This window comes from Miscanthus floridulus, chromosome 14 (assembly GCF_019320115.1).
Source record: "Miscanthus floridulus cultivar M001 chromosome 14, ASM1932011v1, whole genome shotgun sequence".
NCBI lineage: Eukaryota > Viridiplantae > Streptophyta > Magnoliopsida > Poales > Poaceae > Miscanthus > Miscanthus floridulus.
Genome location: NC_089593.1, coordinates 72,190,253 through 72,204,741, shown reverse-complemented (window position 1 = coordinate 72,204,741; position 14,489 = coordinate 72,190,253). Strand labels below are relative to the sequence as shown.

The 14,489-nt window shown below is 43.2% G+C and overlaps 1 protein-coding gene and 1 long non-coding RNA gene across 6 annotated transcripts; both read right to left on the bottom strand.

Moving 5' to 3' along the window:
- Window positions 1-3,042: 3,042 nt before the first annotated feature.
- LOC136505851 (uncharacterized) lies at window positions 3,043-6,281 on the bottom strand. Of its 2 annotated transcripts, XR_010771336.1 has the most exons (4): window positions 5,732-6,281; window positions 4,675-4,843; window positions 4,090-4,200; window positions 3,043-3,352 (listed from the first exon to the last, which is right to left on the bottom strand). It is a non-coding gene; the product is annotated as an uncharacterized lncRNA (long non-coding RNA). The 2 variants fall into 2 exon arrangements; XR_010771335.1 differs by having other exon boundaries at window positions 3,043-4,200.
- Window positions 6,282-11,217: 4,936 nt separating this feature from the next.
- On the bottom strand, window positions 11,218-14,297 carry LOC136504799 (transcriptional corepressor LEUNIG-like). 4 transcript variants are annotated; one of them, XM_066499804.1, is made up of 5 exons: window positions 13,887-14,297; window positions 12,895-12,988; window positions 12,429-12,545; window positions 11,983-12,178; window positions 11,218-11,572 (listed from the first exon to the last, which is right to left on the bottom strand). In XM_066499804.1, the coding sequence occupies exons 1-4, from the start codon at window positions 13,937-13,939 to the stop codon at window positions 12,113-12,115; spliced, it is 330 nt and encodes a 109-aa protein (XP_066355901.1). In that variant the 5' UTR covers window positions 13,940-14,297; the 3' UTR covers window positions 11,218-11,572; window positions 11,983-12,112. The 4 variants fall into 4 exon arrangements, 1 of the variants encoding a protein (XP_066355901.1); XR_010770991.1 differs by lacking the exon at window positions 12,895-12,988; XR_010770992.1 differs by having other exon boundaries at window positions 11,248-11,349; window positions 11,439-11,572; window positions 12,429-14,297.
- Between the last annotated feature and the right edge of the window lie 192 nt (window positions 14,298-14,489).

Sequence of the window (14,489 nt, the reverse complement as noted above, 5' to 3'; positions counted from 1 at the left end):
CCTCAAGAATGGTGTGGTGGGAGTGAGAAGGCAATGAGATATGATTATCTTAGTCAAGCTTGTCGTTGGTGTAATGGTCTTGAACGTAATTAGTGCGTATGCCCCCAAGTAGGCCTCGACGAGAGTGCTAAGAGACAGTTCTGGAAAGACTTAGATGGCCTGATTAGAGTTGTACCCAGTAGTGAGAAGCTTTTTATAGGAGGAGATCTTAATGGGCATGTAGGTACTATAAGCGTAGGTTTCGAGACAACTCATGGAGGTTTTGGGTACGGTAGTAGGAATCAGGAGGGGGAGGAAGTTCTGGACTTCGCGGTAGCTTTTGACATGATGATAGCCAACACTTTCTTTAGAAAGAGAGAATCTCATCTAGTGACCTTCAGTAGCGGACAACACTCTAGCCAAATTGACTTTGTCCTCGCAAGAAGAAAGGACAATCAAGCATGCTCGGGTTGCAAGGTGATACCAGGGAAGTGTGTTGTTTCTCAACATAAGCTTTTGGTGATAGACTTTCGTTTTCAGGTGCGTGCCCGTAGGGATAAACAAGCTAAGATTGAAAGAACAAAGCGGTGGAAACTGAAAGGGGAGACGTCAGAGGTATTTAGGGAAAAGGTTATCAAAGAGGGCTCTTGGAAGAAAGAAGAGGACATAAACAACATGTGGGAGAAGATATCAACCAATATTCGGAAGGTGGCCTCAGAGGTGTGTGGAGTAACCAAAGGAAGTAGAGGTGAGGCTAAAGATACTTGGTGGTGGAACGAGAAAGTCCAAAGGGCTATTAAGTAGAAGAAAAAATGCTATAGACTCTTATACCATGACAGGAGTGTGGACAACATAGAGAAGTACAAGGTGGCAAAGAAGACTGCAAAGCGAGCTGTAAGTGTGGCAAAGGGTAGAGCGTATGGGGATCTTTACCAACATTTGAGTACGAAGGAAGGAGAGAAGGACATTTATAGGATGGCTAGGGTTCGTGAGAGAAAGACAAGGGACTTCAACCAAGTTAAGTGTATTAAGAATGAAAGGGAGCATCTCTTGGTGAAGAAGGATAAGATCCGACATCGATGGCAAGAGTATTTTAACAAATTGTTTAATGATGAGAATACAGACACAACCTTTCAGTTGGATGACTCTTTTGGTGACACCAATAGGCGTTTTGTGTGGAGAATCCAACAATCTAAGGTCAGAGAGGCATTGAAAATGATGAAAGGAGGTAAGGCGATGGGACCGGATGGTATCCCAATCGAGGTGTGGAGATGCCTCGGGGACATAGCTATAGTATGGCTAACCAAGCTGTTCAACCATATTTTTCGATCGAACAAGATGCCTGACGAGTGGAGGAGAAGTATATTGGTACCGATTTATAAGAATAAAGGAGATATTCAAAGTTGTACTAATTACCGGGGAATTAAGTTGATGAGCCATACTATAAAGCTATGTGAGAGAGAGTTATCGAGCATCACTTGAGAGCAATAATGCGGGTCTCTATGAACCAATTTGGTTTCATGCCCAGAAGGTCAACCATGGAAGCTATTTTCTTAATAAGACAAGTTATGGAGCGGTATAGGGAGAAGAAGAATGACCTACATATGATTTTTATTGACTTAGAAAAGGCTTATGATAAAATAACAAGGAATGTTATGTGGTGAGCTTTGGACAAACATAAAGTCCCAACGAAGTACGTTGAGCTCATTAAGGATATGTACAACAATGTTGTGACTAGTGTTCGAACAAGTGATAGAGACACGGATGACTTCTAGATTAGGATAGGACTACATCATGGGTCAGCTTTGAGCCCTTATCTGTTTGTCTTAGTGATGGATGAGGTCACAAGGGACATACAAGGGGACATCCCTTGGTGTATGCTTTTCACGGACGATGTAGTGCTAGTTGATGAAAGCCAGACAAGAGTGAATCAGAAACTGGAGTTATGGCAGGAGACTTTGGAGTCCAAAGGTTTAGACTCAGTAGAACTAAAACTGAGTATATGAGATGTGACTTCGACACTACTACTCGAGAGGAGAAAAATAATAGTTTAGAAGGTCAAATAGTGCCTAGGAAGGATACCTTTCGATATTTAGGATCAATGCTATAGAGAGACGTGGATATTGATGAAGATGTTAGCCATAGAATCAAAGCAGGGTGGATGAAATGGCGCCAAGCATCTGGTGTCCTATGTGACAAAAGAGTACCACAGAAGCTAAAAGGCAAGTTTTATAGGATGGCGATTAGACCTGCTATGTTGTATGGTGTAGAATGTTGGCCTACGAAAAGACAATATGTTCAACAGATAAGTGTCACAGAAATACGTATGTTGCGTTGGATTTACGGTCATACAAGAAGGGATCGAGTTCGGAACGATGATATACGTGATATATTAGGGGTAGCACCAATTGAAGAAAAGCTTATCAACATCGATTGAGATGGTTTGGACATGTCCAACGGAGACCTCCAGAGGCACCGGTGCGTAGTGGAATCCTAAGCCAGGATAGTAACGTGAAGAGAGGCAGATGAAGACCGAAGTTGACTTGGGTAGAGGCAATAAAATGAGACTTGAAAGGTGAAATATACCCAAAGACTTAGCCTTAGATAGGAGTGATTGAAAAACAGCTATTCACGTGCCTAAACCTTGATGGCTCCTGCTGGGTTTCAACTCTACCCTACTCCAACTTGTTTGGGACTTAAAGGCTTTATTGTTGTTGTATATTTCTGGACATGATGAATACATGTTTTTAATAAATTGATCTATACTAACAGAGATAATCATGGTCGTTGCATAAAGAGTTAGCTTTGTGGAAGCTTTATGAGTATAATATATGGGCTAGTGCTAGGGTAGTACACTCCGAATCGTTGTGCACTGCCCTTGGAACTCTCCAACCAGCTTCGCATACATCATTAACTAATTAGGATCGAGTAGGACCTAGCCGCCACACAACAGCAAAATTGATCTTCAGTTTTTCACAACTTTCGTCTCTAAAGGCAGATTTACTTCATTCCATTGTCAGTTTAGTACCAAGTAATATCTTGTAATTTAACAGTAAAATTTATTCATGGTTTGGGGAAAATATTATACACGCTATACCACAGCCCATCTTTATCGTCATGGGAAAATTTATGCATGGTGGCACGTGGCCTCTCAAACCTGGTTGGACATTGCGCCACAGCACGTAGAAGAAACAATTTTGCTTCTAGTCATATTTTGCTTCAGTCTTGCAAAGAAATACTAGCATAAACTAAAATTGCTTCAATCATATTCACTTGGCATCTGTATGCTGTACACTGAAGACCTTTCACCAATAATAGTTCCTTCTGAAGCCCAGATCTTCTCCATTGCCTCTTTTGAAGATTTATTAAGAGCCTGACAAGATGATATGTGCGAAATATTTAAGAACCCAGATACTTAACATTTAAGCTATTCATTATAATTTGTTTGGAGGGCAACTCAAAAGCGTAGAGATGCAGACATGATTAAATAAAAGGCATAATTAAAAGCAGATAAGTGTACTACTATTTTCTCAAATATTTGAAGCCTGGATATTTCATCTTATAGAGATGCAGTGCATGTTCCATAACTACAGAAATAACCACTGTTTACTGCATGTTCTAGTGCAAATATGTACCAAGTAATGAGCCAATGAACAACTGGTGCAGGATTTCATTTTTCCACCACGAGCAATTGTCAAGTAGACTAACTATTAACTGAAATACCTTTTCTACTTACCAATTAGGTAAAGGGCGTACCCAGTGCAGAGAGCTCCCGCTCTGTGCGGGGTCTGAGGAAGGATGTCAGTGGCAAGCCTTACCCTCACCTGTGCAATGCGAGGAGACCGCGACTCGAACCCGGGACCTTCCGGTCACAGGCGGTAAAACTCTACCGCTTGCACCAGGCCCGCCCTTCAGGCTTCCCTATGTGTGTGAGGCCATTCCAATTGAGAAGCACAAAACTACTTGGAATAATTGATGCCAGGAATCATAGAATGTTAACCATAATGGCAGCAACTACAACTATAAGCATGGCAGGGCCAGGTTATAAACGCATTGTCAGATTTTATTCAGACAGATAAAGGTTCTGATTTTCAGACATGTAGTGTGTACCTAACCAAGATTGAATTAAACTTGAGGGACGGCTTGCTATTTCAGATGCAGGGTGAACTCAAAGAGACAATAAACCTTGAAACTGAACAAATCAATAGTAGGGCAAAGCTCCTGCAAAAATATATCAATCCCCAATCAGAGCAAATAAAATAGAATGAAACTGAACAAATCGGTGGTGAGCACACAGAAGATTCTAAATAGTATAGCTCCTAAATAGTACAGGCCCCATGGATTATTAAAATAAATTTGAGATGAGATGCAAAAGTGACACAAGATAAAGTAGATGCATGTAACATGCTCAGTTGTAGTGCTGTTCTTGTTTTTTAAAAAAAATCTTACATCGCTGCAGTCCATAGGTCAGGCTCCATGTATATTTATCGTTATAAATTCTACTCCAACACAATTTTAGAAACAAAACTAATCTCTGAGGGGGAATATGGTCTAGGATCTCATGCTCTGAGTACAGCAATAAACCAAAATGACATACCTTAAACTAATAGTCACATCCCAGCACCCACCAGACTGATGTGATTCTTTACTATGCTGTACAGAAAAAGAATAAATAACTACCAATAGATTATTTACCTGTTTTATGAATAGATCTTTGTAGTGGTGAGATCACTATGAATCTCAGGCTCAATATCAACACTGGGTTTTATTACACCATGTTTCGTTTTCTTTTCCTGTGTATGGAGCTTTGGAAGAGGAAGGATCACATCATCAGCATTGGCTCAGTCAAGAGCAGTGACCGTTTCTACAAGAGAAAAAAAATCAAGATTCAGCCCAAGAGTATAGCTCCCACATTTCGTTTGAGACTTATTAATAAAAGTCAAAAGGTATGCATCCATGCTTCGCCCATTTAAGAATTGCACAAATTTAGAGCACAAGCGAGTAGCTGACTTAGCCACTAAAAAAATTAAAGGTGTTATCATCAAAGAGAAGGTGAAGTGAAGAAGCAAGATAAAATTTTCAATATAACTAATGAGCATTCTCACTATACATTGCTATTTCACAGATCGATCATTCTTTGTCATGGCGGTTTGAATATTTGGCAAGAGAACTCCATCTTGAGAAATGCCGAAATTAATATCTTAACCATACCAAACCAAAAGTTAATCAAAAGATGTTTTCACTACAGACCCATAAGCCAGTAGGACATGGGCAGAATTAGGTCCATTCACTCCTTGAAGTTTTGAGACAACTATCGAGAATGCCTTATGAGATTTTTTAAAAATATTTTCGTTGCTGGAAGAAGCAAAGGTCCTCAACTGGCCAGCTGCTGTTGCTAACATATTCCCATGGACGATCTCCACCCGCCGGATCCCGGCACAAATGGCGCTGGCACGGTCGCCGCGCTGCCATTGCTTATTTTTTCTCACAGAAGCATTCAGCAAGCAGAGAAAAATTCATATCTTTTAACACAGCCATCCGACAAACAACAGCTATCACAACACAAGTGATTACAACGAAAGGAATGTACTTCTGAACATCCATCATATTCAGGGCAACTGTATATATTTCAATTCAAACAAGAAAAATACATTGTACAGGTTATTGGACCTGAGTATACTTGTAATTTGAACACTACAATCAATACAAAGGGAATACAAAGAGGGTCTTAATGGTTTAGTGAAAAACTTACATTCAGTACTGTGACAGGCATTCCGTCGAGAATCTGGTGGAAGCACCGGCAGAGGCACGCGTTCCGGCCAGTAGTGGAAGCCGAAGGCTGCGGTGGCGGGGCGAAGTGGCGGAGCACGCCGGCGGCCGGCCGTGTGCAAAACGGCCACATCTTTAGGGGCGCTGCGAGGAGAGTGAGTCAAGCAGGTAGAGGAGCGGCCATAGCGGACGCCGGGCCGGCACGGGCGGATAGTTAGGATGTAGGTCGGTGAAGGCGAGCGCGTCGTCGGGGCGGCCCGAGGCGGCGCTTGGACTCCGCGAGTGCCGAGTGCGTGCTCATCGGGGAGGAACGTGGGCGGCAAGGCGGCCGGAGTGGAGGGTGATGGTGGACGAGATCCTGTCATCCTGGGTGCCGGCTAGGTCACTGGCGCTCCGCCGTGGTTGCGTGCCGGGGGCGGGGGCGGGGCGGGGAGTGGCGAATTCTGGATGGATGGACAGCGCGCTGGCGAGATCCGACTCGGCGGCGGCCCACGTGTCCTCTCGCGCGGACAGGCAGAGGCGGAGAGGCAGGCGACGAGAAATGCACACACAACCAGGCCAAGAGGCGATATGCTACGTATTAAATTCTAAAATAAATCCAGAAAAAGAAAAATATGAGCATCCGTATTAAATCGATAACTTAAACTCAGGTGGACGGTATAATCACATGACCTATGCATAGTTATTTTGGGGACAAAAATACAACAATTATTACTCGATGTAGGGAGTACTCCACCACCACCGAGCAACAACAACGTCGGACGTTACGTTGTGTGAAGCCTAATCAGCGAGACCTACCTTTCACTCAATCAAGCCCACGGCCTCGTTTGGATGGCTGGGTAGCCCATCGAACTTGCGGCCCATGGACGTGACTGGGCTGCAAATTTGAACCAAATACACCTAAGCCTCACGGAATGAAGCCCACGAAGGAACACAACAAACGAACTATTACTTGAGGAACGCAAGGCCGCCAAGAGCAAACACTAGGACCTTGCGAGCCACCGCGCGACATCTCGTCGAGACGCCGGACCTCGCGACTCGCGAGCCGGAACTCGTCCGTGTCCACCCGTGCCAGCGTGGAGGTCGCACGTCTCCACCCTCGCCTCCCGTCTCCGCCCGCGGGGAGGTCTCGTCTTCCTCCCCAGCCTCGTAAATTGGTTGGATTTTTCTCTAGATCAATGATAGAAAAACCGCTGTTTTCTTGTAACTCGGCATGATGTTTTATTGTGGTAAATGTCGTTGTAAAATAAGAGTGCCATTCTCGTAAATTGATGATGGTATTGTGGTAACCTTTCCTATTTAGTATTATCGTAACTTTTTCTCGACATTATACTAATTGATTCCTAAAGGCATAGCTTGATGTCTAATTGTGGTTAACTCCTGTCCTGTTACCGTTTCGTGATGTTTGAATTATGCTCGTACTATATCCTAACCAAAATTTATTCTGTTTTATAGTAACAAAATCATCAACATAGCTTGCCTTAATTTTGTAACACAATATGCATTCTCGTAACCTAGAGTACGTCCGAGCTTGCATGCAGACAAGGACATATCGTGAACATCATTTGCCGAAATCACCGTGAAGTAAATACGATTTATTTTCCATAAATGATTGCGCGGGGCAGCCAGCAGCTCCGCCAATCAGGATGTAGTAAGCACGTCATGGGTCCACTGGAACCTGGTTTCGTTGGGAATATATTTTTTTTTCTACTAAAATCTAGTAAAGATTACTGTAAAAATCTAGTAAAAGTAACTAGTAAGCATAGAAAGGCATAGATTCTAGTAAAAAATTAGATTATCGTAAAAGAGGCATCATATATTCTACTAAACGTAATTCACAGATCTAAAATAGGCCAATTACTATAATCACGGAACATGCATGCGTTGACTCTGGCCGGATAATGATTATAGTAATTAGCGATAGTAAATGATCGTTATTACTTATGTGCATGCATGCATGCAGCTCCATCCGCCAGCTTGAAAACCAGACGCTCGGGTGGGTGCATGGACCGACCTGGCTATAGAATAAGCTATTCTCAGAGTATACTCTCTCTCTCTATATATATATATACTAGAAAAACGTCCCATGTGTTGCTGCGGGAATAGCTGGTGAAATTATACTACTTATATTTACTAATATGATTGAATAAATTTGTAGCACCCGGTTTTAAGAACAAACCAGATACGCACCATATGTAAGCCCAAAAAGTCAAATCTCACATATAGCTACAAATAAGGGTAATATCGAAAACAATGCTCAATATATAACGTACTTAGTATAAAGGATATAACCTTAGACAGCAAACAGCAGAAAGACACTCCAATCTTCGGGTAAAGACTCCAATCCACATGGACAACTGACTGGTTGATCACAAGTCTAATTCCTCCAAACTCTAGCAATCTGGTACCCATGGGGGGGGGGGGTTTAAAAAAAATTGCAACCACAAGAAGTTACACTGTCGTCCACCGCCCTCACTAGCTAGTCGCCCCAAATTGATGTATGGTTATAAGGGTGAGCCTAGGAATATCATAGCACAACTTGACCTCTATCCTATAACACAAGTCCAGTTATAACCAATTCGTACATATATTCAACATAAAACGAATACACGTGATAAAACATACACTGTCACTCATCATTAGTTGGTCAGGAAACTACGTTGTAAGTGAATGATGATTATCTATCAATAAACCCTTTGTTTTATTAGAAAAAGAATTTTTTTCCAGAGTAATATCAGTTCTCAAATAATAGAACTCAGTATTCTCCAATACTTGAAATTGGCAGGTCTTCCAAAATCTTTAGACTTGAGGACAAAGAAGCATGCCAATGCAGAGAAGGCACGTGCGCCAGAGAAGCTAACTGAGGTTAACTGAATATGGGCCTAACACGCATGCTCCCTCGGCCCAACTTCTCCGGTCCATTAATTAATCTAGAGAATATATAACAGAACTCAGTAATCTCAATTCTCAAATACTTGGAATTGGAATCTTTAAGAGTTGAGGACAAAGAAGAGCATGGCAATGCAGAGAGAAGACTCGTGGGCCAGAGAAGCTAACTGTGTGGTTAACTGAATATGGGCCTAACATGCTCCCTCGGCCCAACTTCTCCGGTCCATCAATAAATCTAGAGAATATATAGCCCGGATGCAAGTTTTTGAATAGTAAAGAGAAAAAGGAAAGGAAACTCTGAGAGAGAGAGAGAGAGAGGAAACGATGCGTTGGATATACCTTCATCTTCATGTGCTTGTATCTCAAGATATCTTCTGAGTGTATGATTATGTGGGAAGGATAATAGTAGGTTATATCGTGTTTTGGAGGGGTGATGAAATGAGTTGAATTGGCCGGATAGAAAGCGGCGGAGTAGCTCATTATCTTTGGGCCTAAATTGGAAGGACGAACTGCGTAATTGAAATTATAGATCGCGAGGAGGGCAGCGATATTATGATTTTGTTTCTCTACTATTGGAGATTTGGAATGTACATATTATAATACTCCTAGAAAAAAAAGAAATACGTTGTTCTTGGTCACGCCATTGCGACTTTCTGATCATGTTTCAGAGATGCACATACAACACATGTGGTACAATGTACAAATGAACAAGAGGGAACAACTATATACTTCACTGACGCCTGCTAACAGGGCAAAACCCGCCCCAAACCCACCCCGCTCCACAGCATATGAGTCAGCTCTCCAAACCCAACCCGACCCGAAAAATATTAATTAACCTGCCCCAAAATTCTCAGACGACGGCAGCAAGTGGCGGAACCAACAACTTTAATTAAGGGGGCCGAACAAACATAATGACACCTTGTATGTGAAAATTATATACATAAGTGTGCATCTCAGCAAATTTTTCTACGCTTCTACATATGTACTTAGCGTTCATAACAAAAAATCATAATATTTTGATAAAAATATGAGTCAAAATAGGCAAAATATGCTTTGTATTATAATATTTATAAGACTATAAAAATATGAGTCAAAATAGGCAAAATTTGTATTGTAATATTTCTATGCTTCTATAGTGTCCGGAGCCGGAGGTCGGGGCGTAGCGCGATGACCGCTGACCCCTGCAGGCGCCGGATCCGGTCCACCTCAATCAACGAGGTCAAAGAGAAGGAGCCATGTGACGAGTTGTGCCTTGGTGGTGAGGCTGCGGAGGGAGGCGGATGTGGCGGCGGCGGCCTCCAGTAGCCGTGTGAGGGTGTCCGACAGGAGGAGGCAGCGCATGGTGGTGGGCTGGCGGCATATCAGGAGGAGGGGAGCGCCTTGTCGGGGTTGCTGGAGGGCAGATGATGCGAGGTGGCGCCGGCACGGAGCTAGAGCAAGCGGCAAGGTGCAAAAGCATGGTGGCCGCGAGAGCAACAAGATTCGGGACATCCTGCGGCTACAACATCTGCTCAAGAAGTCGAAGAACCTGGCCATGGTGACGTTGCAGGCGTCCGGCAACAAGGGCGTCCGGCGACGGCAGGAACAGCGTGCCGAGGGGCTTCTTCGCGTTGTACGTCGGCACGCAGAGTATAACCCATTCCAACCCGCCCCAACCCTTATTTCATGTTAACCCGCCCCGCCCCGCCCCAACCCATGTGATACTAAAACCCAACTCCACCCATCCAAATGAACTCCACAGCAACACCCGACCCATAAAACCCATTCTCGCCCACCCCATGTTAACGCATGTTAACCTTAGTGACTAACGCATCGATACGGGGACAAATACAACAATTACACACGAGAGATGCAACATCACACCAGAGTTGTTAAGATAAGGCAAATCCACATAACAGCAACCTTACCTACATACCACATGTTCCCAGTTCCCACTAAGGTTACTGTTTGTTTGGACGGCCCCATCCAATATCTGCGGCCCATTAGAAGTTGGTTGGGCTGCATATTTGAACTAAATTACAAGAGACTCTAGAGGGGATGATCGGAAGAGACCGTGTATACTCATTTTCATCCTTTGACGTTGCTAAAAAAAGTCATCCTTTGACTGTCGTCCGAGTCTCAATTTTATTCCTGATCCTGAAATTTCAAAACAAACATTCAAATCCTCAAAGTCTATTTTTTGTCCCAGTTTCATCCCAGGACTATCAAATTGAAGTGACCATTTCAGTTATTAATCTTTACATTTTAAGCTTACTTTTATTCATGAACTATCAAAGTGTGTTTCAGTATCCTTTTCTTTTCGGCACAACATTCAACTCTCACCCTACATGGAACACCCACTACTACAAAAAAGCATTTGTAGGGACAGCTGGCGATGGTTTGTAGAGGCGGCTCGGCCAGCCGCCCCTACCATACCGTCTCTACAAATCATGCATTTGTAGGGGCGGTTTCCAGACCGCCCCTACAAATTGATTTGTATGGGTGGCTGGTGTTATCAGCCGCCCCTACAAATCGATTTGTAGGGGCGACAACAGTACCAACCGCCCCTAGAGTACATTTTTCCACAAAAAAAAAATCAAATTTACAATTCAAATTCGATCAGAACATATATTTTGTCTGATGGCAAATTTACAATTCAAATTCAAATTTACAAATAAATTCGACCAGAAGTAGATCTGGTAGCAGTTTGTCTGATGTGGGTTCAGTAAATCCCTGGAGTAGAAAATAATAAGAGTAATTACAAACACTTGCTAGATTATACATGTACAAAGGGGATAAAAACCTTATAGTCTATTACCAACCCTGATATAGTCTTCAATTGTGCTCCTAATATCCAAGTACAGCTCTATAGCTGAAACATGAACTGCAGCCCAAGATTGTACACCACTTAGTAAGGATAATAAGGTACGAAAGACATGTCCCACAGCTCTAGAGACTGCATTCAGCACGGGACCACAGGTAAGATATCTCAGAGATGAATGAAGGGTGCAGAAAAATAGCAGTTGCAGTGGTCATGGAATTGTGCTAAACTATTATTCACTCATATATATCAGAGATACTTCATGGCAGCAAATGTTCAGAGTTGTCCTACAACACCCGCGACATACAACAGATTGATATTTTTGTGACACTACATACAGTATCACTTCTTTTAGAAGACCGACATTTCTCTATCCTTACTAAAAGAGGAACTAGTAGCAGTTGAAATCTAGATATTGGATAGTTGAAGGTCAGTGTATGAAGTTGAAAACCACCATTCGAAGACAGGCACCATAGGTCCATGCAATATAGTTTTGGAATGAACAGTCAGCAGTGAGTAAAGACATGCAAGGGAAAGTAACTTGCCTGGTAACAGCCAATGATAAGCAAGGATGGATAAGTAGGATGGAAAGTACATGAAGTGAACTTTCTCCCACTGCAGTTAAGCTCATTCACAAAGCTCTCATCGTTCAAAGACCACACCTTCACACTGTCTTCACTGACAGACCACATATTCGCCAGTGGGATCCCAGCACACGGAATCAACACCCTTAGTGTGGCTCTGCAATTTCCAAGAAATCAGATTATCAGGGTTGCTTCAAGTGACCTCTTCTCAATAACAGGGGAACTATAGTGATTAATATATAAATGAATGCTGACTACAGTTAGCAAGATTATTTTTAGAAAGGATTGTTCCAATAATAAGGTTCCAGCCTCTGCATCAGTAGGGGCGCACAGCTAGCAAGGTGTGACTTGCAAACATATTCAAGTTAAGCAAACTGCCCTAGAGTGCACCTCAGTCACTTACGAACCTCAAATCTCCTCACGCAAGTTTGTGTCTCCACATCCAGGATAGAGACTACATTATCTGAAGCTGTTGCAAGATATCCTCCATAACGTGGTTGGAATCTCAGCTGGGTCGAACCTCCCTACAAAAGGTATAGCATACAGAAAAATCCTCTTACTACAATACACATAGTTTCAGTGGAAAAGGGCAATGTAAGGCATCCTTAGATTTCAAAATAAAAATGAGCAATGCAACATATCATTGAATGTTACTGGCAGGTGTATTAATATACCATAACTGCATTTCTTGCAAAAAAAAACATAACTGCATATTACATGACAGAATGTGATCATCAAGAGAAAATTATCACATATGTGAAGCATGAACTGCAGAGTGAAAGAACCTAGAGCAAGAAAGAAAATAAATGCAATGACATATATTAGTATGTGTTAATTGACAGTTGTGCAATGCAATGGTGAAACACACGTCACCTGACATAAGGACATGATCATGTGGGGGAAAAAGGCAGGAAAACCTGGACTGATAATATATGAAGACAGACCCAGAGTTAATCGGCGTATAATGCTTCAGAAAAGACAGAGGACATATGTTAGTAATTACATAAAACGATCATTTCTGCACAAGCATTTTTTGCCCTTGGGTAAGGCTGTAAGCCATCCTACTAACAGCTAGCTCTAGCTGTAGTGATTTACATACTTCAGAAGGACAGCCCTTTACTTTGTCATGTATTACACAATTTGCACATTTCAACTCACGGCGTGAGCTCGATAGATGTATGATGATGACTACTGTAATAAACTCCCAAGCCCCAGCTATAACCTGCATAATATTCCATATAACATCTTTCTGAAGCCTGAACTGAATAAATTCTCCCGAAAACAAAAGAACAACTAACCAATCCTGGCACATACAAATGATGAGCAAGTCACCTTTAGCTGTTCTGTCATTGCAAAAACACACTAACAAATCAAGCAAGCATATGCTGTTTCGTGGCACAAAAAAATAAACAAAAAGATTGTAGTCTTGGCTCAACTTAATGAATTCGACTATAGGACTGAAATCATCACATTATTAGAAAAAAATCAAATCTAACATGCTCAAAATGAATGCCATTGCTGCTGCTACTTGGCAGCAGATCTGATCCAAATCAAACACAGATATTGATTAGCTACTTGGAACAAAGGGAAGGAGACAGACAAGCTGTAAATTCACTGCTTCCTTCCATTCCGATCTGGACTGTCTGGATACATGCCTATCTGATGGCCCTGCAGCCAGCGTTCGTCCCCAACCTAACTAGCCAATAATTTGCACCATTTCAATTTTCAGTTGAACCAACGCTTTATATCATGTGAGAAACCTAACTAGGCAATAATTTGCATATCATCCAGAATTAGCAAATCTGATTTGAGGTTGGGAGAGCAGATCTGAAAGGGAGGTTGGGGGAGGGAGAGAGAGAGGGCACCTCGTCATACGGGCGGGTTGGTGCGGCTTGGCCCCGTGCGGTGGTGGCGGCATGGGTGCCGGTGCCGGAGAGGACACTGGGGCGCGAGCCTCTGGGGGGCGCTGGGGGGCAGCGGCGACGCAGGTGTCCTGATGGCCTTGGGGGCGGTGGCTCGGACGTCGAGGAGGTTATTGGTGGCGGCGGCGCGGGCTTCGGGAAGGGCTCCGGAGCGGCGGCGCAGGTGTCGTGGAGGTCTTCGGGGGCGGCGGCGCGGGCGTCCAGGAGGTCCCCGGGGCCGGCGGCTTTGGCTTCGAGGACGGCCCGGGGAAGGCAGTGCAGCCGTCGGGGAGGGCATCGGGGGTGGCGGCGTGGGTGCGAACTTGGAGGAGCCCTCGGGGCGGCAGCATGCGTGCGAGCTCGGAGGAGTGAAAGGACAGATGCCGCTAGGGCGGTGAATGGGCGTTTTTAAAAATTAACACCTCGAGATACGAAAACAATTAGTAAAGAGAGTTTCTAAAATGAAAACTTCAAATAAGAGTAATACCACCCCTCACAAGTTAGCCACAGAGTATGTAAAAGATACTAAATAAATCTAGGAGCCACAATCCTACATCACAAGGATTA